Source organism: Rutilus rutilus (genome assembly GCF_951802725.1).
Source record: "Rutilus rutilus genome assembly, chromosome: 1".
Classification (NCBI taxonomy): Eukaryota; Metazoa; Chordata; class Actinopteri; order Cypriniformes; family Leuciscidae; genus Rutilus; species Rutilus rutilus.
In genome coordinates, this window is record NC_140209.1 from 27,466,724 (window position 1) to 27,483,679 (window position 16,956).

Genomic DNA, 16,956 nt, shown 5'->3' on the forward strand with positions numbered 1-16,956 from the left:
GGAGAATGGGCCGACTGATTCAAGCTGATAGAAGAGCAACTTTGACTGAAATAACCACTCGTTACAACCGAGGTATGCAGCAAAGCATTTGTAAAGCCACAACACGCACAACCTTGAGGCGGATGGGCTACAACAGCAGAAGACCCCACCGGGTACCACTCATCTCCACTACAAATAGGAAAAAGAGGCTACAATTTGCACGAGCTCACCAAAATTGGACAGTTGAAGACTGGAAAAATGTTGCCTGGTCTGATGAGTCTCGATTTCTGTTGAGACATTCAGATGGTAGAGTCAGAATTTGGCGTAAACAGAATGAGAACATGGATCCATCATGCCTTGTTACCACTGTGCAGGCTGGTGGTGGTGGTGTAATGGTGTGGGAGATGTTTTTGGCACACTTCAGGCCCCTTAGTGCCAATTGGGCATCGTTTAAGGCGAGACACGGCAGGCAAAAACATCGTTTTTTTTTTTGCAAGTAAGCCTACACATTGGATTCACGTTTATTATTATATTTAATTATTTTTTATATTTTTTTTATATTTTGTTGTATTTATCCGCCGCACCTTAAAGGCCGGTCCGTGAAAATATTGTCTGATATTAAACCGGTCCGTCACATGATCCTTCAGAAATCACTCTAATATGAGGATTTGATGCTCAAGAAACATTTATGATTATTATCAATGTTGAAAACAGATGTACTGCTTCATATTTTTGTGGAAATTCTTTGATGATTATAAAAATATATATATATTTTTTATAAATATAATTCCAACATTATAAATGTCATACTGTAACTTTTTTTATCAATTGAATCCATCCTTGCTGAATAAAATTTCTTCCTTTAAAAATGTCTTTCTTACCCCAAACTTTTTAACTGTATTATATATATATATATATATATTACACATCAAACTGGGTTGCTAATGTGAATGTGAATTTACATTAGTGGCATAACTCAGAATAATTAATAAGATCTCCTTAAGAGCTTGACTGCTTCTCTTAAATAGAATTAATAAATAGAAAAGGCAGTGATCTCCATATGAATTCAAACATGTCTCCAAAATCATAATCTTGAGCTGCTGTGCACATAATATTTTTATAACTCTATATGCTTACTGTATGACACAAATTGTGTCTGTTTTTATCTCTCTCTGCCCTGAAAAAAAAAAGGATCACTGCATGAATAAAAAGGTGACTAAATATGAATAAATATATTTATTAAGCATTTATAGCGTCAATTAAAAATGCTTCATTATTTGGCAGATATTGCGCTAAAGTCACCTTTTTCATTCACGCAGTGATTTTAACTGCGTATCAGTGATTTATAATGCATTTGTAAATGAGTCATTAGTAATTAATGTACATCTTTATAAACCCTTCACAAAGGGAACTTTAATGTAAAGTGTTATCAGAACAACAACAACTGAGGAACAAAATATTGCAGATTGCAGCCAATATGGAAAAATATTTCTACCTGAAAATATAAGCACTGATAAATGATCATACAACATTTAAACTACATTCTTTAAACAAGTGTGCAATCAGAAATGTTGTTTGTTATTTGAAGTCTCTCTATACTTCCTCATAACCATAAAAGGAAAGCATAATTTTCTTTTACAGTACACTTTACACTTTTATATTAGTGTGATTGATTCAATGATGAGTAGACATGTATGAAACCTACAGTAAGATATATGGCAAATGATAGAGTTCTCAACGGGTCGGGTCGGCCCGACAAACCCGACGGGACCAGCGGGTTCGGGCCGGGTTCGGGTCGAAAATATAATCAAATGACTCGGGTCGGGTCGGACCTCGGGCTTAATCTTTTCCGCTCAGTAAAAAAAAAAAAAAAAAAAAAAAACATTTATTAATCATCGCTGCTGTTCACCGTAAAGAAAGTCTGGCTGCTGCGTAACGTGCATCATGGAGAGGGGCGGGGGCAGACCTGACGCCGCTGCGTGCGCGGCTGCGCGCCTTTATAGCCTGGAGAAGAAGATGGAGTTGGTGAAAAGTAAACTTGACTCAGGTGAATTCACCGTCGCTACTACAGCCTATTTATATATTTATAGTTTATTGTTTCAGTTGTTTGTATTGTTAAAAGGCGTGAACATTAAAGGTTGATTTGAATTCCCGTCTGCTGGTCATGATAATACGTGTATGAGAGAAAAAAAAAATCCGACGCGGCGTCGGGCCGCGGGCCGGGTTCGGGCAGATAATTCATGTTTATGTGTCGGGTTACATCGGGTCTGGGCTTTAAAAGCCACGGGCCGGGTCGGGTCGGGTTGTCATTTTCAGGCCCGTTGAGAACTCTAGCAAATTATATACAAATCCACCATCTTGTATGATTCTGGTCTCATTTTTTTAAGATAATTCTGCTCATAAATGTATGAAAAGTATGAATATTTCTCTCACTCACACTGGATGTGTTGTGTACAGTGAGGAAGGGAAGAGTATTTACCCAAGTCTGCTTTCAGGGCCATCTCGTAGGACGGCGGGAGGTGAGCGAGGTTCTGGAAGGAGCGGGAGAACGACATTTCGTACGGCTCCGTCTGGGATGTCAGGATGTTGTTCATTCTCGGCTTCTCTGCGGGGCGGAAAAGAAAAAGAGGCAGAGAAAGATGAAACACATCCGATACAAGCTCTGTGTTTGTGCAGGCCACCATGGCATCTGTCTGTGTGTGTGTGTAATCTTTTTTGAAGAACGTGTTTAATGAGGGTGAGTGTTGGTCCGGGCAGCAGCTGCTCACCCAGTAAAACACTTGTTGGGAATGTCGTTCCCTCATTTTAATTGTGTGCTCATGAGACTATGGACTGCCAGGCCTGGGATCTCCAATCTATTTTCAGTGGCATGTGTTTCTAGACTCGCATTCATGACATTATATAGGCACATTATATATGTCACACCACATACACACCGCAAAAAAACCTCGGTATTACTCAGTTTTTAGTAAAATATTTAAACATTCTTAAAGCAACAAACTTGAGAAGCAATCAGATATTAAGTCTGTTTTCTGGAAAAAAATATCAAAATTAAGTGACTTTATGTTTTCTCTTTTTTATTAATTTCATTTTCTGAGCCCATTGGCCCATTCTTGTTTTAAGTATAAACTCACTTAATTCTGATACCTTATTCAGAAAACAAGACTTAATACATTAAGTGAATTTGTGTCATTATGTAAATGCATCTTGATTTAAGAAAAATAAGTCAAAAATACTAAGAAAATAGTTTTTTTTGTTGCAGTGTATATACCAACATAGACATTGTACAAGTACTGTAACAAACACAGAACGAATGAACACCAACACTGGGAGATTATACACGAGAAATGAGAAATTATACACATGTGCAACATGTGTACTACTTACCATAGTGCTCTATTCTGTGTCCTAACAAACCCAAGTGAGAAAAACAAAATCAGTAACTTTTTTCTGCAGAATTTTAATTCACGGTGTCACATATTGTAAGGGCCGTTCTGTGTCAGATCAACCAAATTTCAGAAACTTGACTCGATACAATTTTTGATTTTGTTCATATTCTTTTCTGAAGAAAGACCGACATAAATAGAGATGAAAGGCAAAATATGAAATGTCATATTTATATTTACTGATTGATCCACAATTTTTGGAGAGGGCAGTAAAAATGGCACTTTTATCATTACAAAATGATTTTTTTTTTCCCCAATTGAATGCAGTTTTCCACATTTGGTTTTCAACCATTGAAAAAAATTACCATGGAGCCGCATTGAGATCTCAATATCTCTAGGATTGAACCATATTTGGCCTTCACTCTAAAATATGCTGGGTTGTGTCAACCCAAATTTGGGTCAAATATGGACAAACCCAGCTGCTGGGTTAAATTTTTTAATACAATTTTTAACTCAACGGTTGGGTTTGTCCATATTTTACCCAAATTTGGGTTAAACAACCCTGCATTTTTTTGTGTGAAATGAAGGGTCCAAAAGAAAAGTTAGAGAAGGAAAATCTAAGAGGATATCTTTAATATTTCTTGAGTTACAGGCATGCTAACTTTGGAATAAGAATATTTTTTGGTATGTTGTATGCAGTTGTTTTGATAGAGGGAAACAAGATACATTTCTAGTTTCAACATTATTTGTTCTTCAGACATTCCTCTTTGAAAAGAAAAGTATCAGCTGTGTGTAAAAGTGCCTGACATTTGGATTTGGCCCACTGAAAATGGATAAAATTCAACAATTTTAACATTGAGCCGCATTAAGATCCCAATATCTCTGGGATTGAACCATCGAGGGCCTTAAAAATGAAGATTGCAAAACAAAAGCTTGTTAAGAACCAAAATCTAAAAGGATAATGTGATATATTTAATATGTCTAGAGTTACAGGTGCATGTGCAAACTTTGGAAAAATAATATTTTTGGCACTCAGAGAGGAATTTTCTATTCAATTGTTTTGATAGAGGAAAACGAGATAGATTTCCAGTTTCAACACTATTTGTTCTCCAGACATTCCTCTTTAAATGAAAAAGTACCAGCTGTTTGCAAAGTGACCCACATTTGGTTTTTGACCACTGAAAATGTGTATAATTTATTCATGGAGCCACACTGAAATCCTCATATGTCTAAAATTGAACAATATAGGGCCTTACAAATGAAGACACCAAAAGAAAAGTTTGTGAAAAACAATCATTAATATTTCTTGAGTTACAGACATGCAAACTTTGGGGGAAAAAAGCTTCTCCCCATATTTGAACTCTCAACGTTGGCATATAAGGCAACAAAGATTGCTAAAGTCAACAGATTTCAGCATCATTATTTTAATAATAAAATAATGATGCTGCCATATTTCTAAAGTCTTTTTTACCGCCCTGTAATCTGGCTCCAAATCTCAGGTGAAAATGGTCATTTTGACACCCTCAACAGAACAGATTACTTGGTAAATATTCAGCTACTGTATGACATTTAATATTCTGTCTTTCTTCTCCATTTATGTTCTTCTTTCACCAGAAAAAAAGAGAGAGATTAAAATCAAAATTTTGAGCTGTGGACGTCAGGTTGATTTGACACAGAATGACCCTTCATTATCATTGGAGTGAGCTGATATTAACTTCCTCCAGACCAGTTCGTTTTCAATGACAGCCTTAGCACACAAGGTTAATTTAATTGAGTACAAAAGCTAATGGTATCGCCGCTCCAAAACGAGAGATGTGAGCTTTGCAGACTGAAAAGCTTTTTCACACAAAATCAAATTTGGGAATGCAAGATATAGTCAGAATAATTACAATTGTGGCTTTTCAATAACGTCGGCAAACTGTGCAGATCCGATTAGCATACTGTTTTGTTACAGAAACCTCCCCGCTAGCGGGGCCATTTACAGGCTAAGCTTTTAATTTCCTGTCAAGAGACCTGTTATTTTTTTTTTGTCAAAGCCCTGCTTTTTTTCCCAATCAATTTTTTGGTGAAAACCGTCTCTGATCTTGAGGACTGCCGGGGAGTTAAGCATCTTGAGTAATGGAGATTATCAGTGCTCATTTGATGAGGCTAATTATGAAAATCTTTTCTGGAGATAAAATCTAGCTCCATTAATTTCTCAAAATCTACACCGCACTGATATTATCCACCATGTTTTTCACACTTCAAACCATCTGGATGTGGAAGACACTGATGTCGTCATAAAGCGTCGTTTCACAACTCCGGACGAAATGAATGAATGAATTACCTGGACACAAAGGTGTTAAAACGACTCACCGATTTTAGGTGTGTGTGACCCAGTGAGATCCAGATGGCTGGTGTAGTGGTGTGGATGGTTATCTGTTAAAAGAAAACGAGGGGAAAAACTGGTGTGGTTTAATGTATTCCATATGAATTAATCTGCGTGACGGAGCATGTGCCATTTCTACACAGAAAACACAGCGTTCCCGACACTTCATCCATTCGGCAGATGCTTCTGGAAGACAATATATCTTTGTTTACAGCGGAAAACATCTGTACAGCACTCATAAGAAGAGCAGAAATCCCTCAAGACTTATCAAGAACACGTATAGAAAAGTTTTAGAGAGGAAAACAGGATGAAATCGAAAACTAAACTGAAAGAACTGCAGCTTTTAAGCCTCAAATAAACAGAAAATAATAAAACCTGTTTTGCTCCATTTCTGCTAGACGTCAGCGTTTACTCTTGAAACTGAAATTAAACTAAATGATCTCAGGGATGCGTAGTTGATAGAAGGACTGCATGAAAAGAAACAGCTTTCTACATTTTCTGAAGAAGCGAGTGATGTTTACCACATAAATGGTTTTAAAAATACCTTCATGTTTTTGAACAAAGTCTCTTCTGCTCACCAAGGCTGCATTTATTTGATCAAAAACAGTAAAATTCTGAAATATTATTACAATTCAAAATAACAGCTTTTTATTGTAATGTGTTAAAATGTAATTTATTCAAAGCTGAATTTTCAGCATAATTATTCCAGTCTTCAGTGTCACATGATCCTTCAGAAAACATTCAAATAAGATGAAACTTTTATGATGATTATCAATGTTGAAAACAGTTGAGCTGCTACATATGTTTGTGGAAACAATTACAAACTTTTCACCGGTATAGTGTATGTGCAGCAGGAAGAGTTACAAATGTCAATACTTTGAGCGAAAGCAATTGACCTTTTGCCAGGAGTTTGATTGGCAGGCGATCTGACCAATCATAACGCTGAATCCACCATTTTGTCCGACAAACAAACCAGACAGGAGAGTTAGTAGATTAACGTCGGAGGACTTGAACTTGAAAATTGGTGTGTAATGTGCAATGATGTCTTTCTGCGGTCGAAACAACATACCTTCTGATGTTCATTCATGTTTATTTTGTGCTATAACTAGTAAAGAGGAAGAGATATCGGTTCAAGTGCTGCTTGAACTGAGTAACAGCGATCTGTGTCTCTTTAATGTTCAGATCGCTGTTACTCAGTTCAAGCAGCACTTGAAACGATATCTCTTCCTCTTTACTAGTTATAGCACAAAATAAACATGAATGAACATCATTTGATGGCTGAGACTTTGTTTTATACCTAAAGTAACCTGCTCTGTCTTGTCTGTTGGCGTGTTGTCAGTGTCCTCTTTGCTCTTTGTGTTTTGCGAAGGGTCAATTGACATACTTATTACCATAGCAGGTAAATCAAATGATATTCAAAATTACTGAGCGTTTTAATGTTCTGAGGTTTGGAATCACACTTGCTCATTTTTAAGGACTCATAAAATGGTTTTTATGTAATGCTCAGTAGGCAAGTAAAAGGTTTACACCATTCAGACAATTATATCTCATTAGCCAACGAGATCTCCGATAAAAACCCAGCTTGTTTATATGTGATTAACATCAGTGACTTTCACCGGGTTTAATTTTCCTACAATGCTGAAGCAAATCAGCAATGGCAGATTATCTGGTTACACAAATCCTCTCAGAGCAGTGCGAGTGAAAAAAAAAGCTTGTAAACAACAACAACAACGTGACATTAATGAGAAGACTCACTGAAAATCACTCTAAAACAAAGATTTACTCTTCTCTCTGGATGTCCCGGCTATGCAACTCAAAACACAGAGAGGAAAAACAGGTTGTGTTTGGTGTAATCAGTGTGCAGCTTTCAAACATCACAGAGCTTGTTCGGTCTCTTCTGGTTTGTGGATTCGAGGGTGAAAGCAGAACAGACAAGCGCAGGTGATTAGGTGCATTTCCGCAGCAGAAAACACAGTCCAATTACACAATGTAGCTCTGCATGCTAAAGCGGCAGGACCGCTAGCTGCTGTCCCACTCAAACATCCCGCTTTGATCAAGGGACCAATTATCTTGTCTTCACTCCGCTGCGTAAATTAACTTGTTTGGTGCTTTCAGACGGGAAACAGCTTTCCTTTGCTTCACACGGACACACACACACACACACGCGCACATACTTTGCAGCCTCACTACACCAACCGAAAACTGCTTTTTATCCGGAATGATAAAGAAAGTCAGGAGAGCGTTTGAAAGAAAAAAATATCTCTGGATGGAACATTGCTGAAACAAAAAAAAAGCTTTTCATGACGCCTGAAAACAGTCAGCTAAAGTCAAGCTTTCCGAATGCACGAAAGATGAGACGGAATCAATTAGCTTCAAATGGTGATCCAAAACAACTTCAGCTCGACGTTGACAGGACAAAACCCCACGCTGTCAGACCACAGCAGTCCCTACATGCAATCTGTGCCAATATCTGCAATGCCTTTCAGGGTTACTGGATAATACACATCAAATGAAGCACTACAGGGACTGTCCACTGAAGTATTTTCTACCACAGATTTTTTCCACAGCGATTTAAAAAACACTAAACCAACCAGCTCCAAGAAAAAAACACACTTTTTGAGACAAAAAGAAGATTGTTGGGGGAAAAAAGCAGGTATGCATATTTAAATAGGTACTTATTTACTGTAGGTCTGTCTATGAAACTTTAGTTAAAAAACAATAAAAAGTTCAGTCTCAAATGTTGTCTCAGTTTTTCCCCAACTTTAGGTTGCTTCTAAATGTATCATGGCTCACACATACATCAGTGAACAAATTATTTCTACAATGACGGGGAAAACAACTCATTTTGTATGATGCTGTATCCTAGACCAGTGCTGTAGTGCCCACCGAAACATATAAACATTAATCAATTATTGTCACACTTTTAATTAATCTGCCCTCCACCCCAGTTAACACAGAACGTTCCCCTAATGTTATTTTTTGGTTCTTTTTTTGGGAACCAAATACTTATGTTAGGGGAACGTTCTTTTTTGGTTTTATTTTTATGTAACAATAAAATAACGTTCCCAGAACATTGCTGGGTGGTTACCATAAAAAATAACGTTCTGGGAACCATAAACTAACATTCTGAGAATGTTCTGGGTACCAAAAACTAACGTTATGGGAACCAAAAATTGTTAGCTGGGACCAGACATCAATTAAAGAATGGTGCTCTTCGACGAGACACGCACTGTCCCTTTAAGTCGCTTTCAAAAGGTGCATTCTCTGAATTAACATTTTTTGATGAAGATTCCCAGCCCTGATGTCAAAACCAAATGTCAAACAGCCCCTCAAGCGCTGGAAGTTATTTCTCCTAAAAACAGGGTCACAACCCTCGCCCTCCAAGTCAGTAATGCGACACACATGGGTGTGTGTCCTCATTATACGGTCACGCCGAGAAATTAAAATGATCCGTTTCATTGATTATAGTTAAGAAAAAGCACTAAATCACTGAAAGTCTCTCTCTTATGATGCATTTTGGAGTTTTTTTTGAGGAAAAAACTTTTGGGAAAAAACAGCATCTCAAAACAGTTTGGGAAGATATGAGAGTGAACCTATTCCTTAAATAAAACACACAGTGCTGTTTTGTATATGTAGTATATTCCATTAATTGTGTGAATCATTCACTGAATTCAGTCTAGCTAAATGAATCCGCACCTAAAAAGGCAGAGTTATTCAACCGACAGTGACAAAATTCCCCAAGGCTTGAACAAAGCTCTTTCTGAAGTGTCCTGTGTGTGGCAAACACTTGTGGATGTTAATCAAACGCTGAGAGATCTCCGAGCGGACACTGAACAACACACTCCAGCTGACCTGATTAACATCAGCCTCCTTTCTGCATGGGGAATTTATTCATTTCAATAAAACACACAGCTGAAAATGTGACTAAACGGCTCTCAGACAAGATTCTGAAATACTCATTTCTCCATCGTACTATGGAAACTTGATATTATCTAGCTATCATGAACAAATGATTTATTTTTGCTATAATGCCTGAATAATTATGCATCACATATTTCACTCTATTCGCTAAAAAGAAAACCAACCAACCAACCAACCAACCAAATAAATACATAAATAACATTTAGGATAGTAAAAAAATATAATTGTTTTTAGGACCATAAAGCTTTTTCATAGGTTTTTCACCAGAATAAAGCTAAAATTAAATAAACAAACAAACAAACAAACAAACAAACAAACAAATAAATAAATAAATAAATAAAAATGTATATAATAAAAATAAAACATATAAAACATAGGATCATTAAGCTTTTTCATAAGTTTTTCACCAGAATAAAGCTAAATATAAATAAATAAACAAACAAACAAACAAATAAATAAATAAATACAAATTTATATAATAAAAATAAAACATAAATAAATAAATAAAATAAATAAAAGTCAATAAATCATGGTTATTATACATAACTAAAAATAAAATCATGAAAACATTTTTAAATTAAACAAACATTAACTGAAAAAAATATATAAATAATAAAATATAAAGTTGCCAAAGCAGCATTTCTCATTTTCATTTAGTTTAAGTTGAAAAACTAAAATAACTCAAATAAATACAAAAATAAAAACGTATTAAAAACTATGCAAAAACAAATGACAAAAACACAACAAAATTACTAAAATTGGAACTAAAATAAAAATGCAAACAGAAAATATAAAAATAAATTCTAATTTAAAATATGAACAAACACTACAATACTATGCTGCATTCACACAATATGTCGTAATTACCATAATTTCTTAATCACAACCTGTGATGTTCTACTCGGAGCGGTTCTACACGTCCTCGGAATTATGCGTTTCTATAGCAAAATGAATCTGCTGTTGTCAGGTGGTACAAGTCGGAGCACTCGGAAAATGACCAGTTTACAAGTTATAATGCTGAGTTTACAGGTGTAAACGGGGTCTAAAACGTGTTGAGCTCGTCCACTTTTAACCACTTCTAGAGGAAGTTGAAAACACATTCGACCGGAGTGCTTTCGTAGTGTAAACGATCACGTGATCAAATGCCTTCGAAAGACCGTCTTCTCTCCATCTCTTCTCCCAAACATTATGGGAAACGCTCTAGCCAGATGGGATTTAAACTGTCAGCAGAGGACCCAAGTTTGGTTTGAGTTGAAAACCATACCAATCACAATGTTCTCTCTCCATTCCTGATTTCTAACACACACTCATTGCGGTCAGCTGGGTTCGTGGCTTTCAGAGCTGAAACTTAAACTGCTCTCCATATGTTTTTCCGTCATCTCCCGGCACGTTCATATGTAAATTGTGTGAGCAATTATTTTGTCCATTAGACAAAACATCTGAAAAACACACACATTTACCCGCCCATAGACCCTCCCCTCGAAGAAATCAGGACAGAAGTGGTTGAAAGTGGACAAAAGAGCAGGCTTCATCTTCTTAATGCAAAACATTTTTCTATATTTATCTATATGATTCTGGGGTGAAAAATAGACATGTTTTTCACAAGCTTCACCCATATGTTTGAGCATATGTGTTTGACTTTATGCAAAAAAAAAAAAAAAAAAAAGGGCAGTTTCCAGGCTGTTCCAAAGCTATTTCTAACACGGTCTTGAGTGTTTTATGTGATTGCTAGGGTGTTTTTTTGTGACAAGCATCCTGCACCCTCGAGTCTCTTAAAAAATGATCGTAATTTTAACGGTAAAAGACTGTAAAAATGCTACAGTGAAAAACTGTTAATTGGTTAACAGAAAGTTTCCGTACTATATACGGTAAATAACTGTGATAGATCTAACGGTACATTTAATGTAATTTTGCTGTAAAATACCGTTAAATTTACAGTTTTTGAAAGTGAAAAAGAACAACTCATTGTATAATTTACAGTGAAAAACCGTAAATTGGCATTCCCACAATTCCCTGTGTGACACTTCACATTTGATGTATTTTTGTTGAAATAACTGTTTCTTCATAGTTTTTTTTTTTCATTTTTTTCTAATCAGTTATGTACATTAGGGTTTTATGTTACATTTAATGTTGTTAAATTAATGTTTATTGCATTTTTTAAATTTCATGTGTTACCATGATGGTGTTTAATGTTTGTGTGAATGACACTATGCAGCTTTTATAGATTAGTATTAACTCTCTTGTGGAAGAGCTGCTTGTGATGAGCTTTGATTTATCATGTGACACTCATCACTGCTGTGATTGGTGGTTATCAGTGTATTACAATGGTACAAAACAGATATTAATAGTTCAATAGGATGGTAAATTCACATTATATCAGATAATAAAATACGGTTTATTACTGTAAATTTTAAGTTAAGTCTGTAAAACCAATAACGTTGCTACCGTATTTTTGACGGTAAAGTTCTGGCAACCACAGCTGCCGGTTTTTTACCGTAAAAATCACGGTTTAATTTTTACAGTGTATGATATTCTGCTCTCTGAATACGGCTCGGCCCCTCCTTCAAAGCAAGTCATCCGTTTGCTCAGTTGTTCATAAAACGAATCGCACACCTCTCCTGAACAGGTTCGATTTCATATTCATCCCAGAACTGCAGCGGGAGGCCTTTACAGCAGCTTTCAGCATCACATTGGCACAGGAACAGCATCTGTCTGTTGCTTTAAGAGCGAGCGCTCACATCCAGGCCGCTTTCTAAATGTAAGTGCCCTACATTGACGGTCTGCAGGGGGAACCAGCCATTTCACAGCTCTCAGCTGGCAATGGGGATCAAACTGCTCTGTGTGGCTTTGCCTCCATCCCGCCAGCCGCCCTTTCAGAAGAGCTCTAGTTTCTGTCCGGAACAGATGGAGGAATCAACTTGCTTTAGTGTCAACACCAAACCAAAACTGACCCTATTTACTTACTTTCTAAACGCACATTCCTGGTCACATCATGCACAATTCATCAGCGCACAGTATTACAGAGGAAAACATTCATCACGGTAGACTTCCATGAAACCAATATAACGAGCTCTGTATCTTCTGAAACAACTTTTATTTACAACATCATATTTTTTTTATCATACCCTAACCTGTATGTAACACCCACTTCTGACAATCCAATCAATTCCTGCAGGATAAAATCTTCTTTCCTGTTTTACTTTATGTCAGATTACAGAAGAAATAGTTAGTGTATGCTTTTTTGTTGTTTATTCTAGATGAATGTATATATATATACACACACACAGAAATACAATATATATACAGTACCATTCAAAAGTTTTGGGTCAGTAAGATTTTTGAAAGAAGTTTCTTCTGGCCGTCTGTCGGAAGCTAGTTATTTTAGTTCATTAAGTTTTAAATATGAATATTTTTCTTGTTTGAGGGTGAGTAAATCATGGGGTGAACTATCCCTTTAACAAAGCAAATCTCTACCGTGAACTGCCAAAATACAGGCAGTAACATGTCCCAGTATAGTTACATGTCCCACCAGAGACAGTAACACACTGTTACACCAAAATAAAGGATGCATATCACTCTGTCCCGGGGCTCTCTGACCACTGTCTGGTTCGTATACCGATTTGGTCAGCTAATAAGGACTGTTAAAAGATGGACTAATGAAGCAGAGCGGGATTTACAAGCCTGCTTCAATTGCAGTAATTAGAGTGTTTTTTAGGCAAGGCAAGTTTATTTATATAGCACATTTCATACACTACGGCAATTCAAAGTGCTTTACATTGAGAGGAATACAAATAATCACAAAATAAAAGCAAGGCTAATTAAAGCAGTTATTCAAAATGCTTTACATAGAAAGGAATTAAAATGTCGCACTATGGCAATTCAAAGTGCTTTGCACAGAAAATAAGCACAAAATAAAACCAAGGGAAATTGAAACAGTTATAAAGGAATGAATTAAAGTATTAAAATAAACTTTGTAAACACCGGTGCATCTTATTTTGCATCTTTCAGTTTCCCCAATTAAGTGGTTTATGTTTCTCTCTTCCCAATTCTCAGTGGCATTTGAGTTCAGTTTAGACTCAAAAGGAAGAATACAGTGCAGTCAGTCGACGTACAGTGGATACTCTGAGATTCTCCCATGATGGTCGGTCTTTTCTGTGGTTTTTCCCTCGGCGCGCCTGTATAACTCTAGACGCTGCTGCCTCCGATCTGGATGAGCTCACATCACATACCATCACACATCAGTTTCTGTGAGGATATGTGCATTTCTACTAGGACATTTTTATCATTCGATAATGATAAACCATGGCTTACAGCAAAAACTCAGACAGCTTGTAAAACCAGGCCAGAAACAGACTAACAAAGGAGATCAGAGTGGCTAAAAGAAGATACTCTGAGAAGCTGAAAAAAACAGTTTTCATCCAGCAATTTGGCGGCTTGAGGAACATCGCCAAGTACAAGACACCACCCCCACGATCTGTGGAGAATCAACAACTGGCCGAGGATCTGAATGTGTTTTACTGCAGGTTTGAAAAGCCCAGACTCTCACTCCACACCCGCTCTTAACTGGACTTCACACATAAGCCGCATTTCCACCGAAATTACCCGGAACAATTTGTCCGAGGAACTTTTTTTTTTTTTACCCCAGACCTGTTGCTTTCTGCGTTTTCACCACGGTCTAAAGTACCTTCAGCGGTCTAAAGTACCTTGAAGATTAGGCAAATTAGTCCGGTGACGTAGGACTGCACCAATCGCAACAGATTTTTGAAATGAAATGCTATGTGGAGTCAACCAATCAAAATGTGGCATGAACTCAACCAATCAGCATGTTCAGTGCTCAAGTCCCACCCCTGAAAGTTCCTGAACTTTGAAAAAGTAGTACCTTGCAAGCAGGGACTTTCTGAGGGGGAAATTTTAACCCGGGACTTCATTTAGACCCTGGTTCCTGCGGTCGAAACACACCGAGTCCCACCTCAAAGTCCCTAGTTCCTGGGAAAAGTTCCTGTGGTGGAAACGCAGCTATACACTAACACCTCCTGCAACCCCCTCCTCCCCCTCCTGCCCCTCCTGCTATTCAACCTGAGCTTAAGGTCAGTGTGGAGGACGTGAGCCGGGTCTTTAAAAAAACAGAAGACTAGGAAAGCTCTAGGCCCAGATGGTGTTTCATCTGCCTGCTTAAAAGCCTGCGCTGACCAACTGGCCCCAATCTTCAACAGATCACTGGATCGCTACATCACTTCAAACGCTCCACCATCATCCCTGTACCCAAGAAACCAAAAAATCATTGAACTAGAGGACTACTGTCTCTGTCAATTCTGTCATGAAGTCATTTGAGAGACTGGTGTTAGCCTACCTGAAGAACATCACTGGAGCCCTGCTGGAGTTTGCATACAGAGCTCTGAAACAGGTCTGTGGATGATGCAATCTACATGGGAATGAAACAATCTACATCCTGAAACATCTCGACAGACCTGGGGACTTGTGCAAGGATCTTATTTGTGGACTTTAGTTTGGCCTTCAATACCTGATCTTGATCATGCCAACCCCAATCTGTCAGTGGATCACCAGCTTTCTGACAGATAGGCAGCAGCTAGTGAGACTGGGAAAACTCTCACTATCAGCACTGGTGCTCCTCAGGGTTGTGTCCTCTCCCTACTACTCTTCTCCCTGTACACAAATGAGTGCACCTTTAAAGACCCCTCAGTGAAGTTTGCAGAACTCCACGACGTTGACGAGTCTGCATACAGACGAGAGGTCGAACAACTGGCTGTCTGGTAACAACCTGGAGTTGAACACGCTCAAAACAGTGGAGATGAGGGTGGACTTTAGGAGGAACATCCCAGCAATTACCTACACTCCCCATCATGGTCAGCACTGTGGCTGTAATGGAGTCATTCAGTTTTCTGGAAACCATCATCTCTCAGGATCTGAAGTGGGACGATCCCATTGTGAAAAAAGCCCAGCAGAGGTTGTGCTGAATTGCCAGTTCTCTCGTTTATTATATACCATCAAGAACCTTAAGATCGTCTAATTCAGGTTTATTGGAGGTTCCCAGCCACAGCCTTTGCAAATCATGCTGCAATATGAAACACACTTCCATCAGATATTAGGGAAGCCAGAACACTTCGTATTTTTAAAAGAAAGTTAAAAACATATCTTTTTTACTCTGGCGTTTCCTTTTTCTTTTCTAAATTACTCTGTAATTTAATGAGTTACTCTGAACTGCAAATTTCCTATTAGAAGTACTAATTTGACTTTTATGTTTGTCCTTCACATGTTTTAGTATTTTATCCTGTGTTGCATTTACATTTTTTCTCATTTGATGTATGTTTTTACTGAATGTGATGTCACTGTTGATATTTGACTATATTATTTTTATGAAAAGCACTTTGAACTGCATTTTATGCCTGAAAAGTGCTATATAAATAACGTTTGTTATTATTATTATACATTTTTTAAAGTTATAGAAAGTTCTAAAACAGTATCTGTTTGATTTTTTTACATTATGAATGTCTTTACTGTCACTTTTGAACAATTTATTGCATCCTTGCTGAATGAAAGTATAAAAAGAATCGTACTAACCCCAAACTTTTGAACGGTAGGTAGCGCAAGTACATAAATACAGGCCTAAACATGCATGTTATGAACATGTAGATAATAACATAATTTATATTCCACAGTGAGGACAGAATAAAGTAATCAGACAGGAGTGTTGGGCTGTGAAGCGGGACTAAGCCCCGATCCAGCCGTGTTATCCGTCATTGGCAGGTCTTGGCGTGATGCGGCTGGGATCCGGGTCTCATTTGCTTGCTTGTAGAGATAAGCACAGATTTAATTGATGTCTTCCTCAATTTGAAAGAAGTAACATCATTCAAAACTGTCTTTATCTCTACGCAGTGATTCCTCCGACAGCCGAGGTGCAGCGTGAGCCGACGTGACGAGGCGTCCTGAAGGAGCTTGAGAAGAGCTGAGATCGTGTTGTGCAAAACACAGCAAAAAAAGGAAACTCAGAGAAGTGTGATATGATTTTCATGCACTTTTTATGTGGCCTCACACTGTACACAAGTTTGTACCTCAGCTAGTGTTTCACATTTCACAAGTGAACTCGAGCGATTTCTATTACTGTCTATGTCAGATCTCTCTCATTCAAGCCGAGAGTCTCTTAAAACGCACGGCACGCAGAGCCGTAAACTCAATCTCGTCCTCCCAACCCCTGCATTTGGAAAAAATGGTCAAAAGATTGCAAAGCGAGTGAATGAAACTCTCGAGCAGCAGGGAATGATAAACTACTTTAATTCTGTGCGG

General features: G+C 37.6%; 1 protein-coding gene across 1 annotated transcript in view; it reads right to left on the minus strand.

Annotated features, from left to right (window-relative positions):
• Nucleotides 1–16,956, minus strand: part of LOC311300508 (shisa family member 6) — a 107,218-nt gene that overhangs the window by 10,426 nt on the left and 79,836 nt on the right. The window contains exons 6-8 of the mRNA XM_084424807.1: nucleotides 5,721–5,783; nucleotides 3,367–3,387; nucleotides 2,459–2,584 (exon numbers count right to left, since the gene is read on the minus strand). Of these exons, the coding sequence (XP_084280933.1) occupies nucleotides 2,459–2,584; nucleotides 3,367–3,387; nucleotides 5,721–5,783 (210 nt within the window). The remainder of the gene's footprint in view (nucleotides 1–2,458; nucleotides 2,585–3,366; nucleotides 3,388–5,720; nucleotides 5,784–16,956) is intronic.